We start from the raw sequence: 25,869 nt of genomic DNA, 5'->3' as shown, positions 1-25,869 counted from the left end.
AGTTTTCTGAATGTTGAGCTTTAAGCCAACTTTTTCACTCTCCTCTTTCACTTGCATCAAGAGGCTTAGTTCCTCTTCACTTTCTGCCATAAGGGTGGTGTCATCTGCATATCTGAAGTTATTGATATTTCTCCCCGCCATCTTGATTCCAGCTTGTGCTTCTTCCAGCCCAGCGTTTCTCATTATGTACTCTGCATATAAGTTAAATAAGCAGGGTGACAATATACAGCCTTGACATACTTCTGTTTGGACGTATTTCCTATTTGGAACCAGTCTGTTGTTCCATGTCCAGTTCTAACTGTTGCTTCCTGATCTGCATACAGGTTTCTCAAGAGGCAGGTCAGGTGGTCTGGTATTCCCATCTCTTTCAGAATTTTCCAGTTCATTGTGATCCACACAGTCAAAGTCTTTGGCATAGTCAGTAAAGCAGAAACAGATGTTTTTCTGGAACTCTCTTGTTTTCTCCATGATCCAGCGGATGTTGGCAATTTGATCTATTAGGATACTATAATTTCATTTGTCTTCCCCCTGGTCATTGTGCTTTTGCTGTCATCTATTTTAATTCTACATATGCTGTAAATCCTTAAATCATTAAATGAAATTTAATGATAAGAAAAATATCTTATATATTTACCCTTATGTGTTTTTACTGCTTTCTTTGCTTTTTATTTCTTTTTATTTGTTTATTTGTTGGTTTTTAGGGAGGAGCTCTATAAATTATATTCCCATCCATTATAATTATCCTAGTAACTGAAAAGAACTTCCTTTAATTTTTTTTATATTATGAGTCTGCTCATGATAATTTCTTCTTTCAGTTTCTTTAAACAGTTGTTTTGAGATACATTTCTATAAAAATGCATTATTTAAGATGTACAGCTTGATTTTTTTATCTTTTGGTTTTTTTTTAATTGAGATATAATTGATAAATAGCATTGTGTAAACTTACACAATGATGACTTGATACCCATATGTATTGTGAAATAATTATCATAATAAGGTTAGTTAACACATCCCTCACACAATTACTTTTTTTTTCTGGTGAGAACTTTTTTTTTTTTAAGATCCACTGTCTTCGAGTATATAGCAATATATTTTTAACTATAATCACCACGCTATACATAAGATTCCCAGAACTTATTCATCTTGTAACCAGAAGTTTGGATCCCATAACCAATATCACCTCCATTTTCCTTACCATCTATTCCCTGGCAAACACTGGTCTAATTTCTGTTTCTATGAGCTCACTTTTTTAAAACTATGCATATAAGTGAGACTATACAGTGTTTGTCCTTCTCTGATTTATTTCACTAAGCATAAATGTGACTAATATCCATCTGTGTTATAAATGGCAGGTTTCCTTTTTATTATAGCTGAATAATACTCCCTTATAGATATAGATATGGATTTCCCAGATGGGTCAAGTGGTAAAGAATCTACCTACCAGTGCGTGATATGCAAGAGATGTGGGTTTGATCCCTGGGTCATGAAGATCAACCCCCTGGAGGAGGAAATGGCAACCTATTCCAGTATTCTTGCCTGGAAAATCTTATAGACAGAACAGCCTGGTCAGCTACAGTCCATGGGATCACAAAGAGTCAGACATGACTGAGCAACTGAGCACATATATAGATATGTGTGTGTGTGTGTATATATATATATATATATATATATAGAGAGAGAGAGAGAGAGAGAGAGAGAGAGGAGAAGTTGCTCGGTCATGTCTGACTCTTTGTGACCCCATGGATGGTAGCCTACCAGGCTCCTCCGTCCATAGAATTTTCCAGGCAAGAGTACTGGAGTGGGTTGCCATTTCCTTCTCCAGGGCATCTTCCCGAACCAGGGATCAAACCTGGGTCTTCCACGTTGCAGGCAGACACTTTACCATCTGAGCTACCAGAGAATCCCTAAATAAAGATACAGTGAAAGTGAAAGTCACTCAGTCACATCCGACTCTTTGAGACCCCATGGACTGTCCATGGAATTCTCCAGGCCAGAATACTGGAGTGGATAGCCGGTCCCTTCTCCAGGGGATCATCCTCACAACCCAAGGATTGAAGCCAGGTCTCCTGCTTGGCCATCTGAGCCACCAGGGAAGTCCTATATATATATATATATAGAGAGAGAGAGAGACAGAGACAGAGACAGAGACAGAGACAGAGAGACAGAGAGAAACACACATACAAACAATTGACCTTTGAACAACACAGGTTTGAACTGCATGGGTTCCCTTATAGGTGGGGTTTTTTTCGATTAATACTCCATTACTACATGATTTGTGGTTGGTTGAATCTAGGGATATGAAATCACAGATATGGAGACTTGACTGTAAAGTTATATGCTGACTTTCCACTGTGTTGGGGGGTCAACATCCCTAATTCCTGCACTGTTCATGATCAACTGCATTTATAAAAACATATACCATATTCACTTTATCCATTCATCTGTCTATGGACAATTAGTTTGTTACTGTGCCTTAGCTATTTGTGAATAATTCTGTAATGAACATGATGGTGCAGATAACTCAGCAAATGGTCATTTTATTTCCTTCAAATAAATACCTAAAGGTGAGATTACTGGATCATATGGTAGTTCTAGTTTTCATTTTTTGAAGAACCTCCATAGTGCTTTCATAGCTTTGCATCAATTTACATTCCCACCAACAGAGCACAAGGTTCCCTTTTCTCTACATCTTTGCCAACACTTATTATTTGTTGTCTCTTTGATAACAGCCATTCTTATAGGTATGAAGTGCTATCTCTTTGTGATTTTGATTTGTGTTTCCCTGACGATTAGTGATGTTGAGCACATTTTCATGTACCTGTTGACCATTCATACATCTACTTTGGAAAAATGTCTATTCAGGTCTTTTTCACTTTTAAATTGGATTATTTCATTTTTTGCTATTGAGTTGTGTGAGTTCTTTATGTAGTTTCGATATTAACCCCTTATCACACATATGATTTGCAAATATTTTTCCCATTTTGTAGGTCGCCTTTTCATTTTGTTGATTGTTTCCTTTGCTTTACAGAAGCTTTTTAGTTTGAGATAATCCTAGATTCAGTTCAGTTGCTCAGTCATATCCGACTCTTTGCAACCTGATGGACTGCAGCACACCAGGCCTCCCCGTCCATCACCAACTCCCGGAGCCTACTCAAACTCATGTCCGTTGTGTCGGTCATGCCATCCAACCATCTCATCCTCTGTCTTCCCTTTCTCCTCCTGCCTTCAATGTTTCCCAGCATTAGGGTCTTTTCAAGTGAGTCAGTTCTTTGCATCAGGAGACCAAAGTATTGGAGTTTCAGCTTCAGCATCAGTCCTTCCAATGAATATTCAGGATTTATTTCTTTTAGGGTGGACTGATTGGATCTCCTTTCAGTCCAAGGGACTCTCAAGAGTCTTCTCCAACACCACAGTTCAAAAGCATCAATTCTTCAGTGCTCAGCTTTCTTTATAGTTCAACTCTCACATCCAAACATGACTACTGGAAAAACCATAGCCTTGATTAGAGGGACCTTTGTTGGAAAGTAATGTCTCTGCTTTTTAATGTGCCATCTAGGTTGGTCATAGCTTTTCTTCCAAGGAGCATGCATCTTTTAATTTCATGGCTGCAGTCACCATCTGCAGTGATTTTGGAGCCCCCAGAAATAAAGTCTGACACTGTTTCCACTGTTTCCCCATCTATTTGCCATGAAGTGATGGGACCAGATGCCATGATCTTAGTTTCCTGAATGTTGAGTTTTAAGCCAACTTTTTCACTCTCCTCTTTCACTTTTATCAAGAGGCTCTTTAGTTCCTCTTCACTTTCTGCCATAAGAGTGGGGTCATCTGCATATCTGAGGTTATTTGTATTTCTCCCAGCAATCTACTTTTCTATAATTGCTTTTGTTGCCTGTGCTTTGGTGTTTTACCTAAGACACCAAAGAATGTCAGAGTTCTTGACAATAAGAAATCATTGTCAAGATTGATGTCAAGAAGGTTTTCCGCTATGTTTTCTTATAGAAGTTTTATGGTTTCAAGTCTTATTAAGTCTTTAACCCATTTTGAGTTGACTTTTATGTATAGTGTGGGATAGAGATGCAGTTTATTCTTTTGCATGTGGATATCCACTTTCCAGCATTTTTTGAAGAGACTGTCCTTGCTTTTGGCCCTCTTGTTGAACAGCAGTTAACCATAAATATATGGGTTCATTTCTGGGTTCTCTATTCTGTTCCACTGGTCTATATGTCTTTCTTTATTCTAGTACCATATTGTTTTAGTTACTTAAGCTTTACAATATAATTTGAAGTCAAGAAGTGTGATATCTCCAGCTTTGTCCTTGCTCAAGAAAGCTTTGGCTATTTGGGGTCTTTTGTAGTTTCACATAAATTATAGGATTGTTTTTTACAGCTTCTGTTTAAAAATGTCATTGGTATTTTGATAGGGACGCATTGATTTGGTTAGTATGAGCACTTTGACATTACTTCTTCCAATCCATGAGCATGGAAGAATATTTTTTCCATTTCCTTGTGTCTTTTTAAATTTCCTTCATCAGTGTTTTATGGTTTTCGGTATATAAGTCTTTCATTTTCTGGTTAACTTTATACCTAAGTATTTTGTTCTCTCATTGCTAAGGTAAATAGGATTTTTAAAATTAATTAATTAATTTTAATTGGAGGCTAATTATTTTACAATATTGTAGTGGTTTTTGCCACACATTGACATGAATCAGCCATGGGTGTACATGTGTCCCCCATCCTGAACCCCCCTCCCACCTCCCTCCCCCTCCCACCTCTCTCCCCATCCCATCCCTCAGGTCATCCCAGTGCATCAGCCCTGAGCACCGTCTCATGCATAGAACCTGGACTGGCAATCTTTTTCACATATGGTAATATACACATTTCAATGCTATTCTCTCAAATCATCCCACCCTCACCTTCTCCCACGGAGTTCAGAAGTCTGTTCTTTACATATGTATCTCTTTCACAGTCTCACATATAGGGTCATCATTACCATCTTTCTAAATTCCATATATATGCATTGATATACTATATTGGTGTTTTTCTTTCGGACTTACTTCACTCTGTATAATAGGCTCCAGTTTCATCCACCTCATTAGAACTGATTTAAATGCATTCTTTTTAATAGCTGAGTAATATTCCATTGTGTATATGTACCACAGCTTTCCTATCCATTCGTCTGCCGATGGACATCTAGGTTGCTTCCATGTCCCAGTTATTGTAAACAGTGCTGCGATGAACACTGGGGTACACGTGTCTCTTTCAATTCTGGTTTCCTTGGTGTGTATGCCCAGCAGTGGGATTGCTGGGTCATATGACAGTTCTATTTCCAGTTTTTTAAGGAATCTCCACACTGTTTTCCATAGTGGCTGTACTAGTTTGTATTCGCACCAAGAGTGTAAGAGGGTTCCCTTTTCTCCACATCCTCTCCAGCATTTATTGTTTGTAGACGTTTTTTGATAGCAGCCATTCTGACTGGTGTGAGATGGTACCTCATTGTGGTTTTGATTTGCATTTCTCTGATAATGAGTGATGTTGAGCATCTTTTCAATGTTTCTTAGCCATCTGTATGTCTTCTTTGGAGAAATGTCTGTTTAGTTCTTTGGCCCAAGTAAATGGGATTGTTTTCTTAATTTCCCTTTTGGTTAGTTAGTGTCCAGAATCATCACTGATTTTTGTATGTTGATTTTTGTATCCTACAAATTTAACGAATTTGTTTTGTGATGTTCTTAGGGTTTTTTACTTATAAAATCACATCATCTGCAAACAGAGATGATTTACTTTTTCCTTTCTGATTTGACACCCTTTTTTTTTTTTTTCTTGCCTGAATGATTTGGGTAAGACTCCTAGTGCTATCTTGAATAGCAGTGGTGAGAATGGGTGTTCTTGCCTTGTTCTGGATCTTAAAGGAAGATTTACCTCATTGACTGCGTTAGCTGAGGTGTTTTCAAATATGGCCTTTATTATGCTGAGGTATGTTTTTTCTTTACTTATTTTTTGAGTTGTTATAGTGAAAAGATGTTAAATATTGTCAAAAAAAATTTTCTGCATCTGATGTAAAAAGTGTGATCATGTGGTCTTTGTCTTTCCTTTTGTTAATGGCAGCTATAAACATAGGTGTCAATCTTCTCAGATAATGTTAGATACATGCATATTGGAGGAACTGAAATGCTAAAGATAAGTTTAGTAAGCTTTAGAGTAGCAAAACCCTAAAGGCAGATAAGTAGCATGGAGCTATCAAGTAGAACCCTACAAGCAGAGAAATTAGAGCTTAAATAATGAAAAATTATCATTTAAAAAATAAGTGATATGGCCATTTGTCTTTTCAATATCTATAAATCAAGGCCATGCAAAGGCTACTGACAGAATGTTTAGCATATCCCTCTACACTCAGCCCATCTCACTCAACTTATAAGCAGAGATTTCAAGTCATTTTCCTACTAAAGAAATAACGGGAGGGCTTATAGGGAAGAAAAAAGATAACTATAAAAGGCTGTGTGATAGCAGATTAACAGCTCTGGCTCTGTGAATTTCCTTGTATTGTGTGAAGTATTTTTCTATAACTTTTGGTATTATATCAAAAGGAAGGCAAATGAAATTACTACCCATGATATGGACAATAGTATTTTTTCTTTCAGAAAAGCTATTCTACTTATATACATAAAATAAAAATTTAGCATCACTGAATAAACATTTCACTTGAATAATAGAACATTTTTGAAAAGCAACTATACATATCCAAATACATACAGATACCAAAGGGATAACTGAGATATCCTAGGGTCTTATCTGTTACTCAACCTACTGCTCATCATCCCAGGCAGAAAAGGCAAGTATGAAAAACAAAAAGGAATTATGTCAAAAAATGAAAATATCCCACAGAGAATTCAATAGCACTAGAATGAGGATGACACTGAGAAATTCAAGGGCTATCAAAGAACCATAAAAATGTTATATATATAACTTAGTAAGAACCATAATGCTAATGTAAAAGAAAAGGACTGGTATATAAATTGCTCACAAATGAACCTCTACAAAACAGGCACCCTTGTACAATGTAGTATGGGTATAAAATGAGACTGCTGAAAGCAGTTTGTTAGTGTAGATTAATATTTCATAGATCTTAATTTATTCTCCTTTATTCTCATATAAATCATCCTTTATTCTCACAAGCCCTCTTCTAGGAGAGGGAACTCAGAGTGATAGCCTGACATTTGGAGCCACTTTTCTCCTCAAAACAGTTGTCGATTTGAAAGCAGCTGCTAAGAGGCTGAAGAATTTAATCAGAGATTTTGGCAGTCTCACTAGCTTTCCTGATGGCTCAGCAGTAAAGAGTTCACTTGCAATGCAGGAGACTCAGGTTCCATCCTGGGTTGGGAGGATCCCCTGGAAAAAGAAATGTCTACCCACTCCAGTATTCTTGCCTGGGAAATCCCAGAGACAGAAGAATCTGGCAGGCTACAGTCCATGGGGTCGCAAGAGTTGGACACAACTTAGTGACTAACCTACCACCACCAAGAGGCTGAGAATTTAATCAGAGACTTTGGCAGTCTCACAAGACTGGATGAATAAAAACTGAATTTCAGGGCCTGTCAAGAAGGAGGGTCATCCCAGATTTTCAGTTATAACTTCAAAAGTACATCCAATAGTAAGGCTATATTCAAAATAAATGGCTGACCACCTGAAGAAGTGCAGTTCCAATATTGTAGAGAAGCGGGAAGAAGCGATCCCACTGCCACTTTATGTGTGTGACACGAGAGCTCACTAAAAAAGGACGTTCACTTCACTCAGTGAAAGCTGTACTTAAAACTCTAATTCCACTTGCACATACATGCAAGCACATAGTATAAATTCTTTGTAATATGTGATACTTTATTAATGTGTTAAAGATTCAGTTCAGTTCAGTGGCTCAGTCATGTCCAACTCTTTGCAACCCCATGAATTGCAGCACACCAGGCCTCCCTGTCCATCACCAACTCCTGGAGTTCACTCAAACTCACGTCCATCAAGTCGGTGATGCCATCCAGCCATCTCATCCTCTGTCGTCCCCTTCTCCTCCTGCCCCCAGTCCCTCCCAGCATCACAGTCTTTTCCAATGAGTCAACTCTTCACATGAGGTGGCCAAAATACTGGAGTTTCAGCTTTAGCATCATTCTTTCCAAAGAACACCAGGGCTGATCTCCTTTAGAATGGCCTGGTTGGATCTCCTTGCAGTCCAAGGGACTCTCAAGAGTCTTCTCCAACACCACAGTTCCAAAGCATCAGTTCTTCGGTGCTCAACTTTCTTCACAGTCCAACTCCCACATCCATACATGACCACTGGAAAAACCATAGCCTTGACTAGACGGACCTTTGTTGGTAAAGTAATATTACAACTAGCTAAATTTATTGTCATGATGTATATAATGTTTTGAAGTGACATATATTTTTATAAAGTACTGTTTGGTTGGGGAAAAGTTGCCTTAACGTTTGAAATGTGTGCATTTTTTGGAACTTACTGGACAGAATGATTTAACTTTTAGCTACATTATTTTCAGATTTAGTATTTTTAATGGTGGCATGTTTTGGTTCTTAAATTTTTTGCTTCTTAAACTAATAAGACCCTGACCAAACAATATACTCCTCATTTCTGTGGGTTACAAGCCATGCATTCAAAAAATAAAACTTTGATTCTAATTTTTATATCATAGATTCTTCAGATAAAACATTTAATTGCTGAAGCACTGCATAAGAACATTATAAAGTTTTTATTTTCTAGTAAAAATTTCCTCATACATAATTGCTGATATGTAGATGATCTCTAATGTATACATAATATTTAAATTATGAGTAATGTTGATAATGCCCTTTATCATGTTTTAAAAATAGTACACAAAAAGCTTGTCACCTTATGTATTTAAACCTTTCATACAGAGAGTGACCATATTCAGCCTTTTTGGTTAAATGCCACATCCAAAGATTCATGGCAGTATGTTACAGATTAAAGCAAAATCAAACAAAAAAAACCCACCCTGTTAATTTAGTTTAATTTGAAACTGTATATAGTATTATATATTTGCTAGGAATTTGATATTTGGAGAGAAAAAAGTATAGCTGACCCTTCATATGGAAAATATTTGAAAAAAAATCCATGAAATTCCAAAAATCAAAACTTGAATCCACTCATCTTCAACTATTTATATAGCACTTACATTATATTTGGACTTCTCTGGTGGCTTAGACAGTAAAGAATCTGCCTGTAATGCAGGAGACACAGGTTTGATCCCTGGCTGAGGAAGATCCCCTGGAGAAGAAAATAGCATCCACTCCAGAATTCTTGCCTGGAGAATTCCATGGACAGAGGAACCTGGCAGGCTCCAATCCATGGGGTCGCAAAGAATTGGACTGAGCAACTAACACTACTACTAATTTGTGCCAAAGCTTAGTGTTAAATTATTTTACACCCTGATTGGGTTAAAGTGATTTCCCCCCAATGTCAATGGTTGCCAAAACATTATACATAGCTTTATATTACCTCTGCAAAGTTTAATATGTTACATTGATACTAGGCACTAAGTCAGACATAACAAGATATACAAGCAGTAAAACTTGACCCAAAGCTAAGATTAAAAATGAACACAAAAAACAGGCCTAGGTGATCCAGATATTATGGTTATCTGATAGGGATCTTTAAATAATATTGTCTAAAATAGTCAAGAAATTAAGTGGCAGGATAAACATTTTTAGCATAGAATTAGAACCTAAAATTAAAGAATCAATGGGAAATTCTAGAAATAAAATAAATCCTATAACAGAAATTACTATTTCAAGTTTAACAATATATTTGATGCAACAGAAGAGAGAATTATTGAACTGGAACATTCTCAGAAAAAAAAATATCCAGATTGAATTATAAAAGAACAAAGAGATTACAGGGAAAAAACAGAAAAAATAAAACCAAGCATAAGGACAAATTAGGCCAACATTTTAAAAAATCTAAATTCTTGCAATTGAAGTCATTAAGGACAGGGAGGCCTGGCGTCTGCTATTCATGGGGTTGCAAAGAGTCAGACACGACTGAGCGACTGAAGTGAACTGAAGGAGAAGAGAGATTGAGGCAGAACAGTACTGGTGGAAGTAGAGCAGAGAATTTGCCCTAAAATGAAAAACATCAAGCCACAGATATAAGCAGTGCTACCTACTCCTAGCAAGAGAAAAGATCCGGAGGTGGGGGTGGGGAGGGAACCCTAGGAATATTGTAGAAAAACTTCTCAAACAGAAGAAGTAAGAGGAAAGAAGTTAGAGCATCAGAGGAAAAGGACACTTATCTTCAAAGGAATAACAAAAAAGTTGACTGTTCGTTTATCAACAGAAAAATACAAAACAGAAGACACTGAAATAAATCTCTAGTGAGGGTTTTGGGACCAAAACTTGCAAGCATCAGCACAGCGATTCCAAAATTCATAAGTGTGTGTTAGTTTTCTTTTGCTGTCATAACAAATTATTACCAACATAGCAACTTAACGTGGATAATACCCACTTATTACCACACAGTTCTTCTTCTGAAAATGTGTGTATACTTAAACGCTATGCTATAAATCAATCATAAAAATATAAAACATCTCTATTGAAATGGACAACATTTTATGAAAAGGCAATTTTCAGAAGAAGAAAACTGAGTAGCCGATAAGTAGCTTATTCAACTGAATTCAATTGATTTCCATCAGGGGAAATCAATTTAAAATAACAATGAGATATTTTGTGCCCATGATACTGAAACTATTAAGAAATCTGAAACTTTCAAGTGTTGGGGAACAAGAAGAGGGAATAGAAGAACATGCATAGGCACTGGGTAAGCATACAATGACATAAATTATTACAAGTCTTGTGAGAAATTCTTGGGGTTACCGTTTAAGCAAAATAGGAAATAGGGAAAAAAGAAATTAAAGAGGCTGATAGATTACTTAGGGCCTTATTTCCATGCTGTGACACTGGTGTTTTCCCTAGAAAGAAATGGTCAGACTTTGAAGGATTTATTCTTGTACAAAGATTGCTCTGGGAGCAAAATGTTGAATGGTTAGGAGGGATGGGAGCAAGACTGGAGAAACCAGTTAGGACGTCGTTACAATGTGACACAGAAGTGATGAGAACCTAATGAAGACAGCAGCAGTGAGGATGGAAAAAAGGAAATAGAGAGAGAAGGTACTAAAGAATAACACTAACAGAATGTTGTCACAGATAAGGCAAGAAGGATAAGAGACCAGGAGAGTGATAGAAGTTTCAGGCATGGCCAATGGGATGAGTAATGAGGAAACTCACTGGAGTAGGGTTTCTATTTTTCTAAAATGATGAGTTCAGTCTGGGGCTTGTTGATTTAGAGGTTCTTTTGGTGTCTTCTCTTCTTTGGGGGTCAGGTGTTTCTGTGGATCTGAAGCTCAGCAGAAAGAAGATTTAGATTTAGCAGTCATCAGTGTATTAACGTTACTGAAAGCCCTGTTCATGGGTGATAGCTCTCGTGTAGAGTGTGATGGAATAAGAGGATCAGAACCCCACGGATTAACATCTGAGAGATGGGTGAAGGAAGAGAAATCTGAAAAAGAGACTAAAAAGGAACAACCAGCCTGGTAGAAGGAAAACAGTGACCTTGGGGAAACATGGCGAATGGAGACTATCTGGCAGAGGCAAATACCACAGAGACATGAAGGCAGAGATTGAGTTGGTGGGAATGTAAATTTAACCACCATGGGAAACAGTGTGGAGGTCCCTCAAAAAATTAAAAACAGAACTATCATTTAATCCAGCAGATCCCCTTTTGTATATTTATCCAAAGAAAGCAAAACCTCTAATTCAAGAAGGTATATGCACCACGATGTTCATTGCAGCATTGTTTACAATAGCCAGGATACTAGAAACAGCTGTAAAGTCCGTCAATGGATGAGTAAATAAATGAGAAAATAAAATGAATCAGTAGTTGTAGTAGTAAATAAAATAAATAAAATTAATGAGTAAATAAAATGTAGTAAAAATGTAAAATGCAATATTATTCAGCTATTAAAAAATTAAATTTTGCCATTTGCAACAACATGGATGGGTCTTGTGGGCGTTATGCTAAGTAAAATAAGCCAGAGAAAGACAAATACCATATAACCTCACCAATGAAACCCCCTCCCACGCCCACCCCCCAAAAAAAGAACTCAGAGATACAGAGAAAAGAGTGGTTGCCAAAAGGAGGAGTTCAGTTCAGTTCAGTTCAGTCGCTCAGTCGTGTCTGACTCTTTGCCACCCCATGAATCGCAGCACGCCAGGCCTCCCTGTCCATCACCAACTCCCGGAGTTCACTCAAACTCACGTCCATTGAGTAGGTGACTCCATCCAGCCATCTCATCCTCTGTCGTCCCCTTCTCCTCCTGCCCCCAATCCCTCCCAGCATCAGAGTCTTTTCCATTGAGTCAACTCTTTGCATGAGGTGACCAGAGTACTGGAGTTTCAGCTTTAGCACCATTCCTTCCAAAGAACACCCAGGGTTGATCTCCTTTTTAGGGGGTGGCAAAATGGGAAAAGGAGGGCCACAAATTCCGTTTATAAAACAAATAACTCATGGGAATATAATGTACAGCATGGTGACCATAGTCAATATTCAGTAACACTGCATTGTATCAAAACTTTTTAAGAGAGTAGATCTTAAAAGTTTTCATCACAAGAAAAAGAATTGTAGCTATATATGGTGATCAATGTTAACTAGACTTATCATGATCATTTTGCCTTATGTACAATTATTGAATCATTTTGTATACCCAAAGCTAATATAATGTTATATGTCAATTATACCTCAATTTTTAAAAAGTTACCACTCAGTTCACCAACTGAGAAGGCATTGATCTTCTTGTTCTAAGGCAGAAATACACTGTTGTGGTTGAGGAAGTGAAGAAGAGATGAATTCATGACGTCTTTCCTAAAGCTGGGTTGTGATGGCAGTGTGAGGTGGAAGAGGATTGTGAGAACTGTCTTTTTCTGCGTTGAATGGTGTAGCACTTGGCAGATATGTGCATATTTGGGGGGAGAGAGGCAGTTTGAGGGAGAGGATAGTGTCAAAGGAAGAGAAGGAATTGGACTGAACCACCGAAGCAGCTGGAGGAGGCGGTAAGCCAAGTTTCACTTCCGATGGAGAAGGGTTCCTCCTGCACTGAAACGAGGTGGCTGGGACGAAGAAGTCCCTGTGGGCAGGAGTCAGCCTGTTTCTAAGGCGAAAGCGGGAAAACACACTTATCTCTGATGGCCCTATTTTCTTAGATCATTTTCTGACAGTAAAGCTGGAGACATGAGGCAGGGATTTGAACGTTGCTGAAGGAATGACAGAATGTGATGGCTCAGTTCATGATCACAATTTGCTGCCAATGACTAAGGAGCCAGGGGTGGTTGGAGACCACTGATTCATTTGGTGTCAGCAATCTGTGCTCTGTGTGTGTGTGTGTGTGTGTGTTCTAACAGTGCTCAACCACCACGTTTATGCAAGATTTGTACATTTTGCATGATTTGACCAAACCTCTTTGAGAATTTACTAGCTGAAAAAGAAGAACAAGCACTAACATTTATTGAATGACCTTGGACATGGTGACTGATGTCTCTAAACCTCAGTTTGCTTATCTATGGGCGTGCATGCTAAGTCGCTTAAGTCATGTCTGACTCTTTTCAACCCTATGGACTGTAGCCCACCAGGCTCCCCTGTCCATGAGATTCTCCAGGCAAGAATACTGGAGTGGGTTGCCATTTCCTCCTCCAGAGAATCTTCCCAACCCAGGGATCAAACCCACATCTCTTATATGTCTCCTGCCTTGGCAGGCAGTTTCTTACCGCTAGTGCCACCTGGGAAGCCCCTTCCTTATCCATAAAGTGGGATTAAAAATAGCACCTGTCTCACCGGGTTGTTGTGGGAATTAAATGAGATGATGCAATATTTCTCAAATTTTTGATAGTCACCTTCAATAAGAAATATGTAGCCTTATTGTGACAAGTAAATGAGTAAGTACCAGTCCACAATACCTTCACCAAAATACTTGAAGACTTATATGTTTCCAAAATCAGAATTTGGAGGATTTTAAGAAAGTAATATAGTGACTAGAACACATATGACATAACACGCCAAGAGGGCTGAGAGAAGTTTCCAAAATCAAGCAGTAATCTTTCCACAGTCAAACTGATGAGCAGTCACACAAGCCATGAATGAAGACTATAACTGACCTTGCCTCAGTTTCAGATCAGAGTTTGCCGTTAAAGGAATTGAGTCAAATTTTACTTTAAATCTTTTTTTTTGTTTTTGTTTTTTGTTTTTTTTTTGAAGAAAGCTTTTGGTTTTTCAGATAGTTTTGGATTTTGGAATTATGGAAATAAAATTATAGCCATATAGAAATATAATATCTTAAAAGTCCCTGGCATGTCATAAGTATGGTTTATATCATTGGTTCCATTTTAAAAATGATGACCCTAACCCACCAAAGGAAGTTCATGATGTACTAATAGGCTGTGACCCACACTTTGAAAAATGCTTATATATAAATGGGTAGCCTGGTCCCTGGTACATGCTAAGATCACAACACATATTAGAAAAAATACCATCTTATATTTATATATTGTTTTAAATTTGCAGAATTCTTTTAAGCACATATATGCTATTCATGTTCACAGTAACTTTATCAGAACTAAACTAGTTTAACTTTCCTCTTGACCTACCTGAGAGTTTTATGTCTCAGTGGTTTTGTGAAGAACAGTAAGAAATTTAAATAATAATAATTACACCTTCCTCTGGCATCTTTGGACTTCCTAGGTAGAGCTAGTGGTAAAGAACCTGTCTGCCAATGAAGGAGACTTAATGAGATGCAGGTTCAATCCCTGGATCAGGAAGATCCCCTGGAGGAGGACATGGCAACCCACTCCAGTATTCTTGCCTGGAGAATCCCATGGACAGAGGAGCCTGGCGGGCTACAGTCTATAGCGTCGCACAGTCAGGCATGACTGAAGCAACTTAGCATGGCATGGCATGACATCTTCAGGGCTTCCCTGGTGGTCCCATGGTTAAGAATCTGCCTTGCAATGCAGGGGACACAAGTTCAACCCTGGGTCAGGAAGATCCTTTGGAGAAGGAAATAGCAACCCACTCTAGTATTCTTGCCTGAAAAATCCCATGGACAAAGATGGTGGGACAGAGGAATCCTGTGGGCTACATCCATCCATGTTCACAAAGAGTTGGACACGACTTAGCAACTAAACGCCAACAATGGCATCTTTACCTTGGTATCTGAAGCATTTTTAAAGCTTTCTTTAAGTATTTTATATAAAACTAATTCTTTTCCACAGATAAACATGCAGAACTAAGAAATCACACCATTTGCTTAGGGCACAAAATACACTATTTCTACATGGAATTTGTCCAACAGAATACACTGCTCAGCAACAAATTCCAAAGCATATTTATTTTTCTGTTCTTAAAGTGAGCTAAAGACCCACTCCTCTGAATGCAATTTATAATCTTTGCATTTTATTTGCTAGTGCTCTTGGAGACATTAAAATAGCTGAGGTGAATGTCAAGGGTTTATTCGTGAAGCTCATTAACTCTTCCCCCGACAAAGAGCTGGAAATTGGAAATCATACTCTCCAACAAAATGTGGATGGACAAACAATCTCTCTCTACCGATTCCTTCCCAGTATCATAATGCAGGCCAATTCCACAGTAACAGTGAGTATAAGATATAAATACTATGAACTAGAATTGTACAGGAAAAACTTCATTTCCCCAGTCAGACTGTGGCTTAGCACTGGTGGTTTCTTTGATCTCTCTGTTAACTGTGACTTTTGGGTTGTTGTTAGTTAATTGTGTCACTTTGTCCATCTCTGAAAATAAATTCTCATAATTAAATTTCTGCAGCTTTCTTCAATTTGGCATACAATACTTGGTGTTTTTATGCTTTAACTATCAAAATGAAATATCTAAGTTCTTAAAACTAAGCAGCATAGTCTTTAAAAGAAAGGAAAGAGAAGGTTTGCTTCAGTTCAGTTCAGTTCAGTTCAGTCACTCAGTTGTATCTGACTCTTTGCAACCCCATGAATCACAGCACGCCAGGCCTCCCTGTCCATCACCAACTCCCAGAGTTCACTCAAACTCACGTCCGTCGAGTCCATGATGCCATCCAGCCATCTCATCCTCTGTCGTCCCCTTTTCCTCCTGCCCCCAATCCCTCCCAGCATCAGTTTTTTCCAATGAGTCAACTCTTCGCATGAGGTGGCCAAAGTACTGGAGTTTCAGCTTTAGCATCATTCCTTCCAAAGAACACCCAGGGCTGATCTCTTTTAGAATGGACTGGTTGGATCTGCTTGCAGTCCAAGGGACTCTCAAGAGTCTTCTCTAACAGCACAGTTCAAAAAGGTGATTCTAAAGGGCTCCTCCCTCTTTCTCAGGCATCCCTCTAAACTACATACACTAGCTTTGCAGTTACACAACTTGATATTACAGATTATTGCTGTTGTTCAGTCATTACGTCATGTCTGACTCTTTGTAACCCCATGGACTGCAGCACTCCAGGCCTCCCTGCCCCTCACCATTTCCCGGAGTTCGCCCAGGTGTGTGTCCATTGAATCAGTGATGCTGTCCAACCATCTCATTCTCTGCCAGCCCCTTCTTTTGCCTTCAATCTTCCCCCAGCATCAGGGTCTTTTTCAGTGAGTCAGCTCTTCACATCAGGCGGCCAAAGTATTGGAAATTCAGCTTCAGCATCAGTCTTTCCAACAAGTATTCAGGGTTGATTTCCCTTAGGATTGACTGGTTTGGATGTCAGTATATTTTAAAGACCTCTGGGACTTCCCTGGAGGTCTAGTAGTTAGGACTTCACCTTCCAATGCAGGAGTACGGGTTCAATCCCTCATTGGGAAGCTAAGATCCCACATACCTTGAAGCCAAAAAACCAAAACATGAAACAGAAGCAACATTATGCCAAATTCAATAAAGATTTATTTTAATCTTAAAAAAAAAACTCACCTGTTTAAAAGATGTGTTGTAATAACTCTTACAGTTATAAAACTGCATTGAACTCCACTGGCAATTGTCATTAACAAAATCTTTTCTTACAGGTCTGGACAGCAGCATCTGAAATAAAGCATCAGTCACCATCTGATTTTCTTTGGAAGGAACAAAACAGGTTTCACACAGGCCCAAACTGTACAACCATCCTGTGCAAACCTAACGGTGAAGTCAGTGTCCAGTCCTTAATAATAGTTTTTAATAAGAACGGATAGCTCTGCTTGTGTCCTCCTTTCCCCTCTTGGCTCGCTCAATGAGTTTTTCATCTTTAAAAGCTTGGAAAAAACCGTCACTAACTGTCATAACGTGTCAGGCAAATCAGTAGCAGCCTATCTCCAGTGCCAAAGAGGTGCTTATAGTTTGGCAAAGATAATTTTAATATCCTGTGTTTCTAGAAGCGACTTCAAGTTTCAGAATCAAGCATGGATTTTATTTATGGCATTTGGCCTTCTCCTGAAGAGAAGGATGAGAAAGGAAGGAACTACATGTGGGCTTTTTTCTATTAGTTTCTTCATTTCTCAATTGCTTGTTGAGATTCTTCTCTATTCCCAGGGCTGTGATAAGTGTGATAAATGTTGGGAATATAACACAGGTCAAGATTCCTACTGTCAGAGGACTATAGCCTCTAACTTGTAGCCACTATATCCTTTATTCGGTCTTCCCAGGTGGCGCTAGTGGTAAACAATCCGCCTAACGATGCAGGAGACGCAAGGGACGCTAGTTCGATCCCTGGGTGGAGAAGATCCGCTGGAGGAGGAAACGGCAACCCACTCCCAAGATTCTTGCTTGGAAAATCCCATGGACACAGGAGCCTGGTGGGTTACAGTCCACTGGGTAGCAAGGAGTTGGTCATGACTGAGTGACTAAGCACACACACACATTATACTTTATTCACTGTCAAATTAAGTCTGTAGAAATAACTCTATGATTCAGGAGGGAGGGGATATATGTATACCTATGGCTGATTCATGTTGAGGTTTGACAGAAAGCAAAATTCTATAAAGCAGTTATCCGTCAATTAAAAAATAAATTTAAAAAGGAAATAACTCTATATAACTCATTACCAATATTCTGCAATTTTATACTTTCACTCTGCCTTTTTGGTATAATATTAGCCTAAATATATACCTCAAAAGATGCCAGTAAAGTGTAAATGTATCCCTTTTTATGACAAAAAAATTTACTCCTTTCTCAAAGCCATTCTTTAGATTTTTTAATCTCTGCCTTTTCTTACCCAAGCCTATAATTACAAATTCATACAATATATTGATCAAAATCTATTTCTGAGTTTCTTTCTTGCTGCATTATACCTGACTATCCCTTCAGAGTAGATTTGCTAATTAATTAAGAGCCATTTAATGTCTTTTTGTGAGAACACACAGTTAGCATTAGATGGAGTGAACACTCTTTAGATGTAAATTTGCAGGCTTTACTCACTTATTGTCTCATATTTCTATGGGCACAAACTGAATTCTATAATACTTCCAGTAGTTGTCACTGATGGGGAAAATAAGGTTATGTAATCTAAGTTATTTACTCACCCTCATAAGAAATCATTAGCAGAACTCAGGTTAGGATTAAGGCATTCTTGTTTCAGACCTTTCACCACATTTATCCACCCATTTAGCCATTGTGTAAACACTTTGGGCTTCCCTGATAGCTCAAGACAGTAAAGAATCTGCCTGCAATACAGGAGACCTGGGTTTGATCCCTGGGTTGGAAGATCCCCTGGAGGAGGACATGGCAACCCACTCCAATATTCTTGCCTGGAGAATTCCATGGACAGAGAAGCCTGGCGTGCTACAGTCCATGGGGTCACAAAGAGTCAGACACTTTGTGTGTACAGTGTCCCAAGCACTGGGTGCTGAACCAGACAGACAAGGTCCCTGAGCTCCTGGAAGGCACATTTTAGTGAACTGTCCCTCCTTGCCACTGAATTAAACTTGGCATTTTGAGTTTTCCTTTTACTGATTGGTTTGATCTACTTGGCACATATAGGTTCAGACCATTTCTTCAGAGTGATGTAAACACAAGTAATTTTGTCTGCTAGTATAAGAGTTAAACTGGTTGATTCATACGGAAAATGTTTACATATATTTATTGTCTGCCAAGCTTTGTGCTAGAAGCTGAGAAAAAAACGTAATTGTTGCATGGTTCTTATCCTCAGAAAACTCATGAGTCTGGTAGTAAAAATTGATATGTAACAATAAATAATTGCATTACTGTGAAACAATGCTTTAGTAGAAGTTGGTGCACAGAGTGTGACGACTCAGAGATTCAATTCTGTAAAGGAGAGGATCATGAAAAACATTAGAGAGCATAAAGCCCTTGTTTTGAGTCTGCAGATGAGAGAAGTTCACCCAGTTGACTTGAATCATAGTGTATTGCCCCTTTCCTCCTCCCTAACTCACACCTCCCTGTGGCTTCTCTTATTTTCCAGTACTTAATTGCTCCCTCAAGCCACAGGGCCTTTGCACATGCTTTTGCCTCTCCATAGACTCTCTCTCTCTACTTACCTATTAATTCCTACTCACCCTTCAGGCTTCAGCTCAAGTCTTTTTTTTTAAGGTCACTTCCTATTGGAATTTCCACTCCATGGTAAAGCAATCAGCATTGTTTAATTCAAATAGAAAATATTTCCATTAACTACCCTGAGGTGTGGTACTGTCAATCTAAAAGCTCTAATATAAGCACAAAATTCTCCCCTCCCTTTTTTTTAAACAACAATTAATTCCTGTTCTTACCTCAGTGATACTGGATCTCACTATCTGCAGTTGCCAGGCAAATTTTCCTTGAAATGATAGATTGCTACATTCCCATAGACATGCTGAAAAACAGATCCAGACTTTCTTTGCGATCCTGGAATTGCTTCTGTTGATATAACTTGTGTGTTGAAAATAATTAATATCTTGTGGGGAAAGTTACAGAACCTGAAATCTGACTAGAACAATAGTAGACAATGACATAGACTAGAATAGGTCCTGAGTCTGGACTTGAAAAATACTTTAAAAAAAAACATGTGTGGCAAAGAGAAGTTATATCATTGTTCAGTCACTAAGCTGTGTCCAACTCTAAAAATAGAAACCTAAAATAAAGTATGACAGACTACTTTTTGGTTCGTCACTAACTTGGCAATACTTAATATTCAATCCGTTACAAACCATGTGGTGTAATATAAAAGTAGATTTAGTCTTGCTTTGTCATGAGTTTATATAAGATTATATAGTACAATCACTATGATTCTATGGTGCTACTGCTGCTAAGTCGCTTCAGTCGTGTCCGACTCTGTGCGACCCCATAGACGGCAGCCCACCAGGCTCCCCCGTCCCTGGGATTCTCCAGGCAAGAACACTGGAGTGGGTTGCCATTTCCTTCTCCAATGCATGAAAGTGAAAAGTGAAAGTGAAGTCGCTCAGTCGTGTCTGACTCTTAGCGACTCCATGGACTGCAGCCTACCAGGCTCCCCCGTGCATGGGATTGTCCAGGCAAGAGTACTGGAGTGGGGTGCCATTGCCTTCTCCATGATTCTATGAGGCTATTGATTTTTAAACAAGGCTAGATTTTTTTTCAGCAACCACTTTTTTGTTCTATATGATTTGTAGCCTCTACATTACCTGTCAGAAATTGAATAGGCATCTCATGTGACTGAATGCCTTGAATTTTCCCAATACATTGTTCTCAGAAAATATGGAGCAGTGAATTCTGGTGCTGTAGCAACTCATGAATGGCTGTTTATATGTGCATTATCTCCTTTGATTCTCAGATTATTTAAGCATTTTACAAAGGAAGAACGTGGGGCTTGGAAAGTTAAATGGCTTTCTCAAGATCACATGACTGGCAAAATGGCAAAAGTAAGATAAAACCAGACATTCCAACTCCAAAAATTTTTCTGTTAGGTACTAAAACTAACCCACAAGGTTCATATGGTCAACATTTCAGAAGAGAGATTAAAACTGTATCATTTTATTTGATCACATTATCATTGTCATTATCAGTAGATATTTTTAAGTCCCTTATAATACGGGAAGAAATAAAATATTGCTCTTGGCTAGGAAAGGCTTACACTCTAATTGAGAGAGATTTCACTCAAAAGATGATTAACATATTTTCCACAAAAATATCTATTTGAACTGCAAAAGAGGAGAATCCCTAACTGATGACCTGAACCAAAAGTGGGGTTTTCTGCTGTGATCTATGAAATTAAATTAAAAAAAAAAAAAAGCTTTCATCTTTCTCTTTCTTTGCCTATCTTAACTTGCCTTCTGTTGTAACTTATCAAGGCCTACAGAGGGTTTTTCAATGGATACAACATCAATCTAAGCCTCTATAATTTTATAAACTAAAAACAGATCACAAGAACAAGTAGATGGGGTACACTGCAGTGCTTAACGTTCCCTGTTGAACAAACACTTAATTATCAGTCCCTACACGTGATTTTTCTGAATGATTTTACACATATATGTTATACATGCCACGTATTCAGGAAACCAAAACAAACTCCCCACCTAGTATTCTAGCTTGGAGAACGTGGTTTCCTCTTCATGTCTTTAGTTTTAACACCTGTTTTCCCATCTCAAATAATATATGTATATAGAGTGTGTTGCCACTTCCTTCTCCAGGGGATCTTGCCAACCCAGGGACTGAACCTGTATCTCCTGGATTTGCAGATGGATTCTCTACCACTGAGCCACCAGGGAAGCCCCATATTTAATATATATATTTATATTATATTTAATATTTATGTTATATTTAATTTATACAAATTATTATATAAATATGTAATATACAAATATATTAACTATTAAATTTTAACTTATTAATATAAATTTTGCACAGTTCCTTTTAATTATGAAATTCAATAGCTTAATTGAATCTCATAATGCTGTCATATAGCCACCACCTTCCCCATTTTACGTATGAGGACACATTCCAAGGGAGTAAGCGATAACCTGCCTGCATAGATGCAGCTTGAAATTTTCAGAGTTGGAAACTAAGGCAGGATGTCTCACTATAGCCTCCTTATGTGTTTCACTAATCATTTCACAGTACATAAATGGCATTACAGTTTGACTGAAATTTTATTGCAATGAGCCTGCAGTGAAGTGAAGTGAAAGTTGCTCAGTTGTGTCCGACTCTTTGCGACCCCGTGTACTATACAGTCCATGGAATTTTCCAGGCCAGAATACTGGAGTGGGTAGCCTTTCCCTTCTGCAGGGGATCTTCCTGGCCCAGGGCATCTTCCTGGCCCAGGGCTCGAACCGGGGTCTCCCACATTGCAGGACAATTCTTTACCAGCTGAGCCACAAGGGAAGCCCAAGAATACTGGAGTGGGTAGCCTTTCCCTTCGCCAGGGGATCCTCCCAACCCAGGAATCAAACCAGGGTCTTCTGCATTGCAGGCAGATTCTTTACCAACTGAGCTATCTGGGAAGCCTGCAATAAGCCTATGTCATTTTAAAAACAACTCTAATAGTATTTAATATTAATGAATCATTTTTGTTAGGCTGTTGCCTGGTACACTCCCATTCACTGGAAGCAAGCATGGGAAAAATTAGAGACTGACATCGAATTTGACAGATGTTCAATAATAAGTGCAACACCTCAACGGCACATGTTTCATTGGCCAGCAGTTGCAACTACAACTAAAGAAAAACGAGATCAGTTTAAGAGAGAGTCCTCAAAATGCCAGGTGGAACAAGCTCAAGCTTCTCTTAAGAGGTAAAAATTGCTCTTTTTTTAAACTGCATTTTTGTCTGTGCTGGGTCATTGTTTCTGCGCAGGCTTTTCTCCAGTTGTGGAGAGCGGGGGCTACTCTCTAGTGGTGGTACGCAGGCTTCTCATTGTGGTGGCTGCTCGTGTTGCAGAGCCCAGGCTCTAGGGCATGTGGGCTTCAGTAGTGGCAGCACATGGGCTCAGTATTCGCTGCTCCAGGCTCTAGAGCACAGGCTCAACAGTTGTGGCACACGGGCTTAGTTGCTCCTTGGCATGTGGGATCTTGCCAGATCAGGGATCGCATCCATGTCTCCTGGATTGGGAGGCAGATTCATTAACACTGAGCCACCAGGGAAGTCTGCTTGATTTTTTTTTTTTTTTTAGTTGAGTTCTTCCCACAATTAATAAAGGTTGAACAGGTGGGAATGACTGGGCGACAATGTGATGAACAGATAAATCGATAAAAACAAACAAACAAAAAAACTTCTATTTTGAATAGGACCATAAAAACCATAATAACTTTTATGTTTTGAAACACAAAAACACAGAGCAAACAGAGACACACTCATGAGAAAATAAAGGCTGGCAATTTCCACTGATATTAAGACACCCCCCCACCGGCTTGTTTCACTTCGTAACAGCCCTCCTGTTAGCAGTAAGGCCAAGGGGCAGTGCAGAGAGGAAGTCATCACCATGCCTTTCATAGTGCTTAGGTGGAGGAAGATTTGCATCATCTAGAACTTTCATTTTGGATCAAGAGCTGGCTGTGGCGGAAAGTACAGAATTTATGTTATTTATATGTAGTCAGATGCTTCTGATGTAATAACAGTGCTGCTCACAAGACTGGAAAAGCCATGCTCTCTAATCTTGGAACATGCTTTCTCTCTAATGGAGCCTTCATTATTCACATCACTGGGTGAAGTGGCTTTCCAGTTCAATTTGGGCTCAATTTTTCTTTTACAGAGAAAAAGAAATCCCACCAACCCTTTTCCCCACTCGCAGCCCATGGTGCCACAGTCCTAATGTCCCTGCACACCCCTACTGTGCACTGACCGATGCTCACAACACCTCCATGGCTGAACACAGCTTAAACAGACAGCCCAGGTCAACCCGGACTGATCCAGTCCAGGTAGGTCAAAGGGATACTATTCCAATGGAGGGTAAGTGATGTATGTGTGTGTGTAGAACTAGTAAAAATGTGGTTAAGTAATAAAAGTCTCTTAAGTGTTAAAAATTATTCATATCCTCAAGAATAGATGGCCTCTAAAGTCAGTACCATGAGCTTGTTGACTTATGTCCGTTCGGGTTTTCCATGCAATGGTGCAGAAAAACCCAAACAAACTTTTAGCCAACCTAATACTTCTGCTCTAGCACAGTGTCTGAGTTATTGTTGTTGTTGTTCAGTTGCTAAGTCGTGTCTGACTCTTCAAGACCTCATGGACTGCAGCATGCCAGGCTTCCCTCTCCTTCACCATCTCCTGCAATTTGCTCAGATTCATGTCCAGTGAGTGGGTAATGCCATATAACCACCTCATCCTCTGCTGCCCCCTTCTTCTTTGGCCTTCAGTCTTTCCCAGCATCAGGGACTTTTCCATTGAGTTGGCTCTTTGCATTAGGTGTCTGAATGCATCATCAAAAGAACACCATGAACGACAAGAGGACATAGGATTCTTTAAGTGTGGTTGAAAGTATATTTTGTTTCTCATTAGACAGGATAAATGGGTCCTATAAGTTAAGCTGTGCTAAAAAAAAAAAATCCATTTTTTCGTAACACATTCTAATATTAATCCCAAATTCCTACTCTTTTTTCAACCAGAAGTTTCTTATATAAGTCCTTTAAGTAAAGCTTTTAGAGTTGGTGTTATTAGCCCAGGATCTGTTCATGGACTTCAGGAAGTCCACGAATCTGTTAAACTTGGAGAGGGAAAAAAAAAAAAGTAAGCCTATGTGATGTTTTCTGGCAAGAAAGTTCACAAGGTTCACCAGAGGTTCCCAAATAATTAAGAACTGATTACATATGGTGCCAGATCCTAAGCTTTCATATAGCAGCTAAATCCTGGAGAAGTTAAAATGATTTACAAACATATTTAGCAGAAAGATGCTTTTTTAAGTGAAATCTTGGGCAGAATCCCAGTATATGAAATGGATGAAAACAGACCCATCCAAGTTGAAGAAAAGTGATTCCCACTACCCACTGCAGCTATCTTCTTCTTTTATTTATTCATTTATATTACTATTTGGCTGTGCTGGGTCTTAGCTGCCATGCACGGGCTTTCTCCAGTTTCAGTGAATGGGGGCAACTCTCTAATTGTTTTGCTCGGGCTTCTCATTGCAATGGCTTCTCTTGTTGCAGAACTCAGGCTCTAGGGTGCTTGGGCTCAGTAGTTGTGGTACATGGGCTTAGTTGCCCTGTGGCGTGTCAGATCTTCCTGGACCAGGGATTGAACCCATGTCCCCTGCATTGGCAGGTGGATTCTTATCCTCTAGACCACCAGGAAGTCTCACCCATTTTCTTCTCTCCTCCTTCCCTGTGACTTCTGAGGCACTTATTTGGAATCACAGGATTCTGTACACTCAGTATGAAAACCACCATGCTAGTGTGCTAACCCATGCTACAAATAATGCCTTTTAGAAGTGGAATGATGGAAATTCTGTACATTCCTGAATATATTCCATTTCATAAAATTAAGTATCCTATGTCTTGTGCCTGAGTTGCTTCATCTATAAACTAAGAGACTTGGATCTGAAATTTAAAAAGCTCTTTCAGCAATAAGTTATATATATATATATATACATTTAATATACATATATATTTTATAGACACACATATTTAGGACTTTAGGACTTAGATTTGAGATTTTAAGAAGTACCTTCATGTTTTTCTCCAGTTAATGATTGCCTTCACTTATTATGAACAGCTTGTTTACCAAAGAAATTTGACTTCAGATTTTCTTGATACACCTTTCTATAGTGATGGCAACTTACACTGATTATTCAGTAAATTTTTTGTTCAACATAAATTGCACTATATTTGTATAATATAAAGTGATAGTTTTAAAATTTATTTATATATTTATATTTGTTACTGTGCTGGGTCTTTGTTGCTGCACTAGGG

At 38.7% G+C, this 25,869-nt stretch overlaps 1 protein-coding gene across 1 annotated transcript in view; it reads left to right on the top strand.

Moving 5' to 3' along the window:
- LMNTD1 (lamin tail domain containing 1) overlaps positions 1 to 25,869 on the top strand; it is an 80,709-nt gene that overhangs the window by 33,963 nt on the left and 20,877 nt on the right. The window contains exons 6-9 of the mRNA XM_040234575.1: positions 15,519 to 15,705; positions 17,094 to 17,213; positions 22,546 to 22,760; positions 23,718 to 23,883. Of these exons, the coding sequence (XP_040090509.1) occupies positions 15,519 to 15,705; positions 17,094 to 17,213; positions 22,546 to 22,760; positions 23,718 to 23,883 (688 nt within the window). The remainder of the gene's footprint in view (positions 1 to 15,518; positions 15,706 to 17,093; positions 17,214 to 22,545; positions 22,761 to 23,717; positions 23,884 to 25,869) is intronic.

Source organism: Oryx dammah, unplaced genomic scaffold (genome assembly GCF_014754425.2).
Source record: "Oryx dammah isolate SB20612 unplaced genomic scaffold, SCBI_Odam_1.1 HiC_scaffold_29, whole genome shotgun sequence".
NCBI lineage: Eukaryota > Metazoa > Chordata > Mammalia > Artiodactyla > Bovidae > Oryx > Oryx dammah.
Note: the sequence above shows the minus strand (reverse complement) of the source record. Positions and strands in the feature narration are given on the sequence as shown.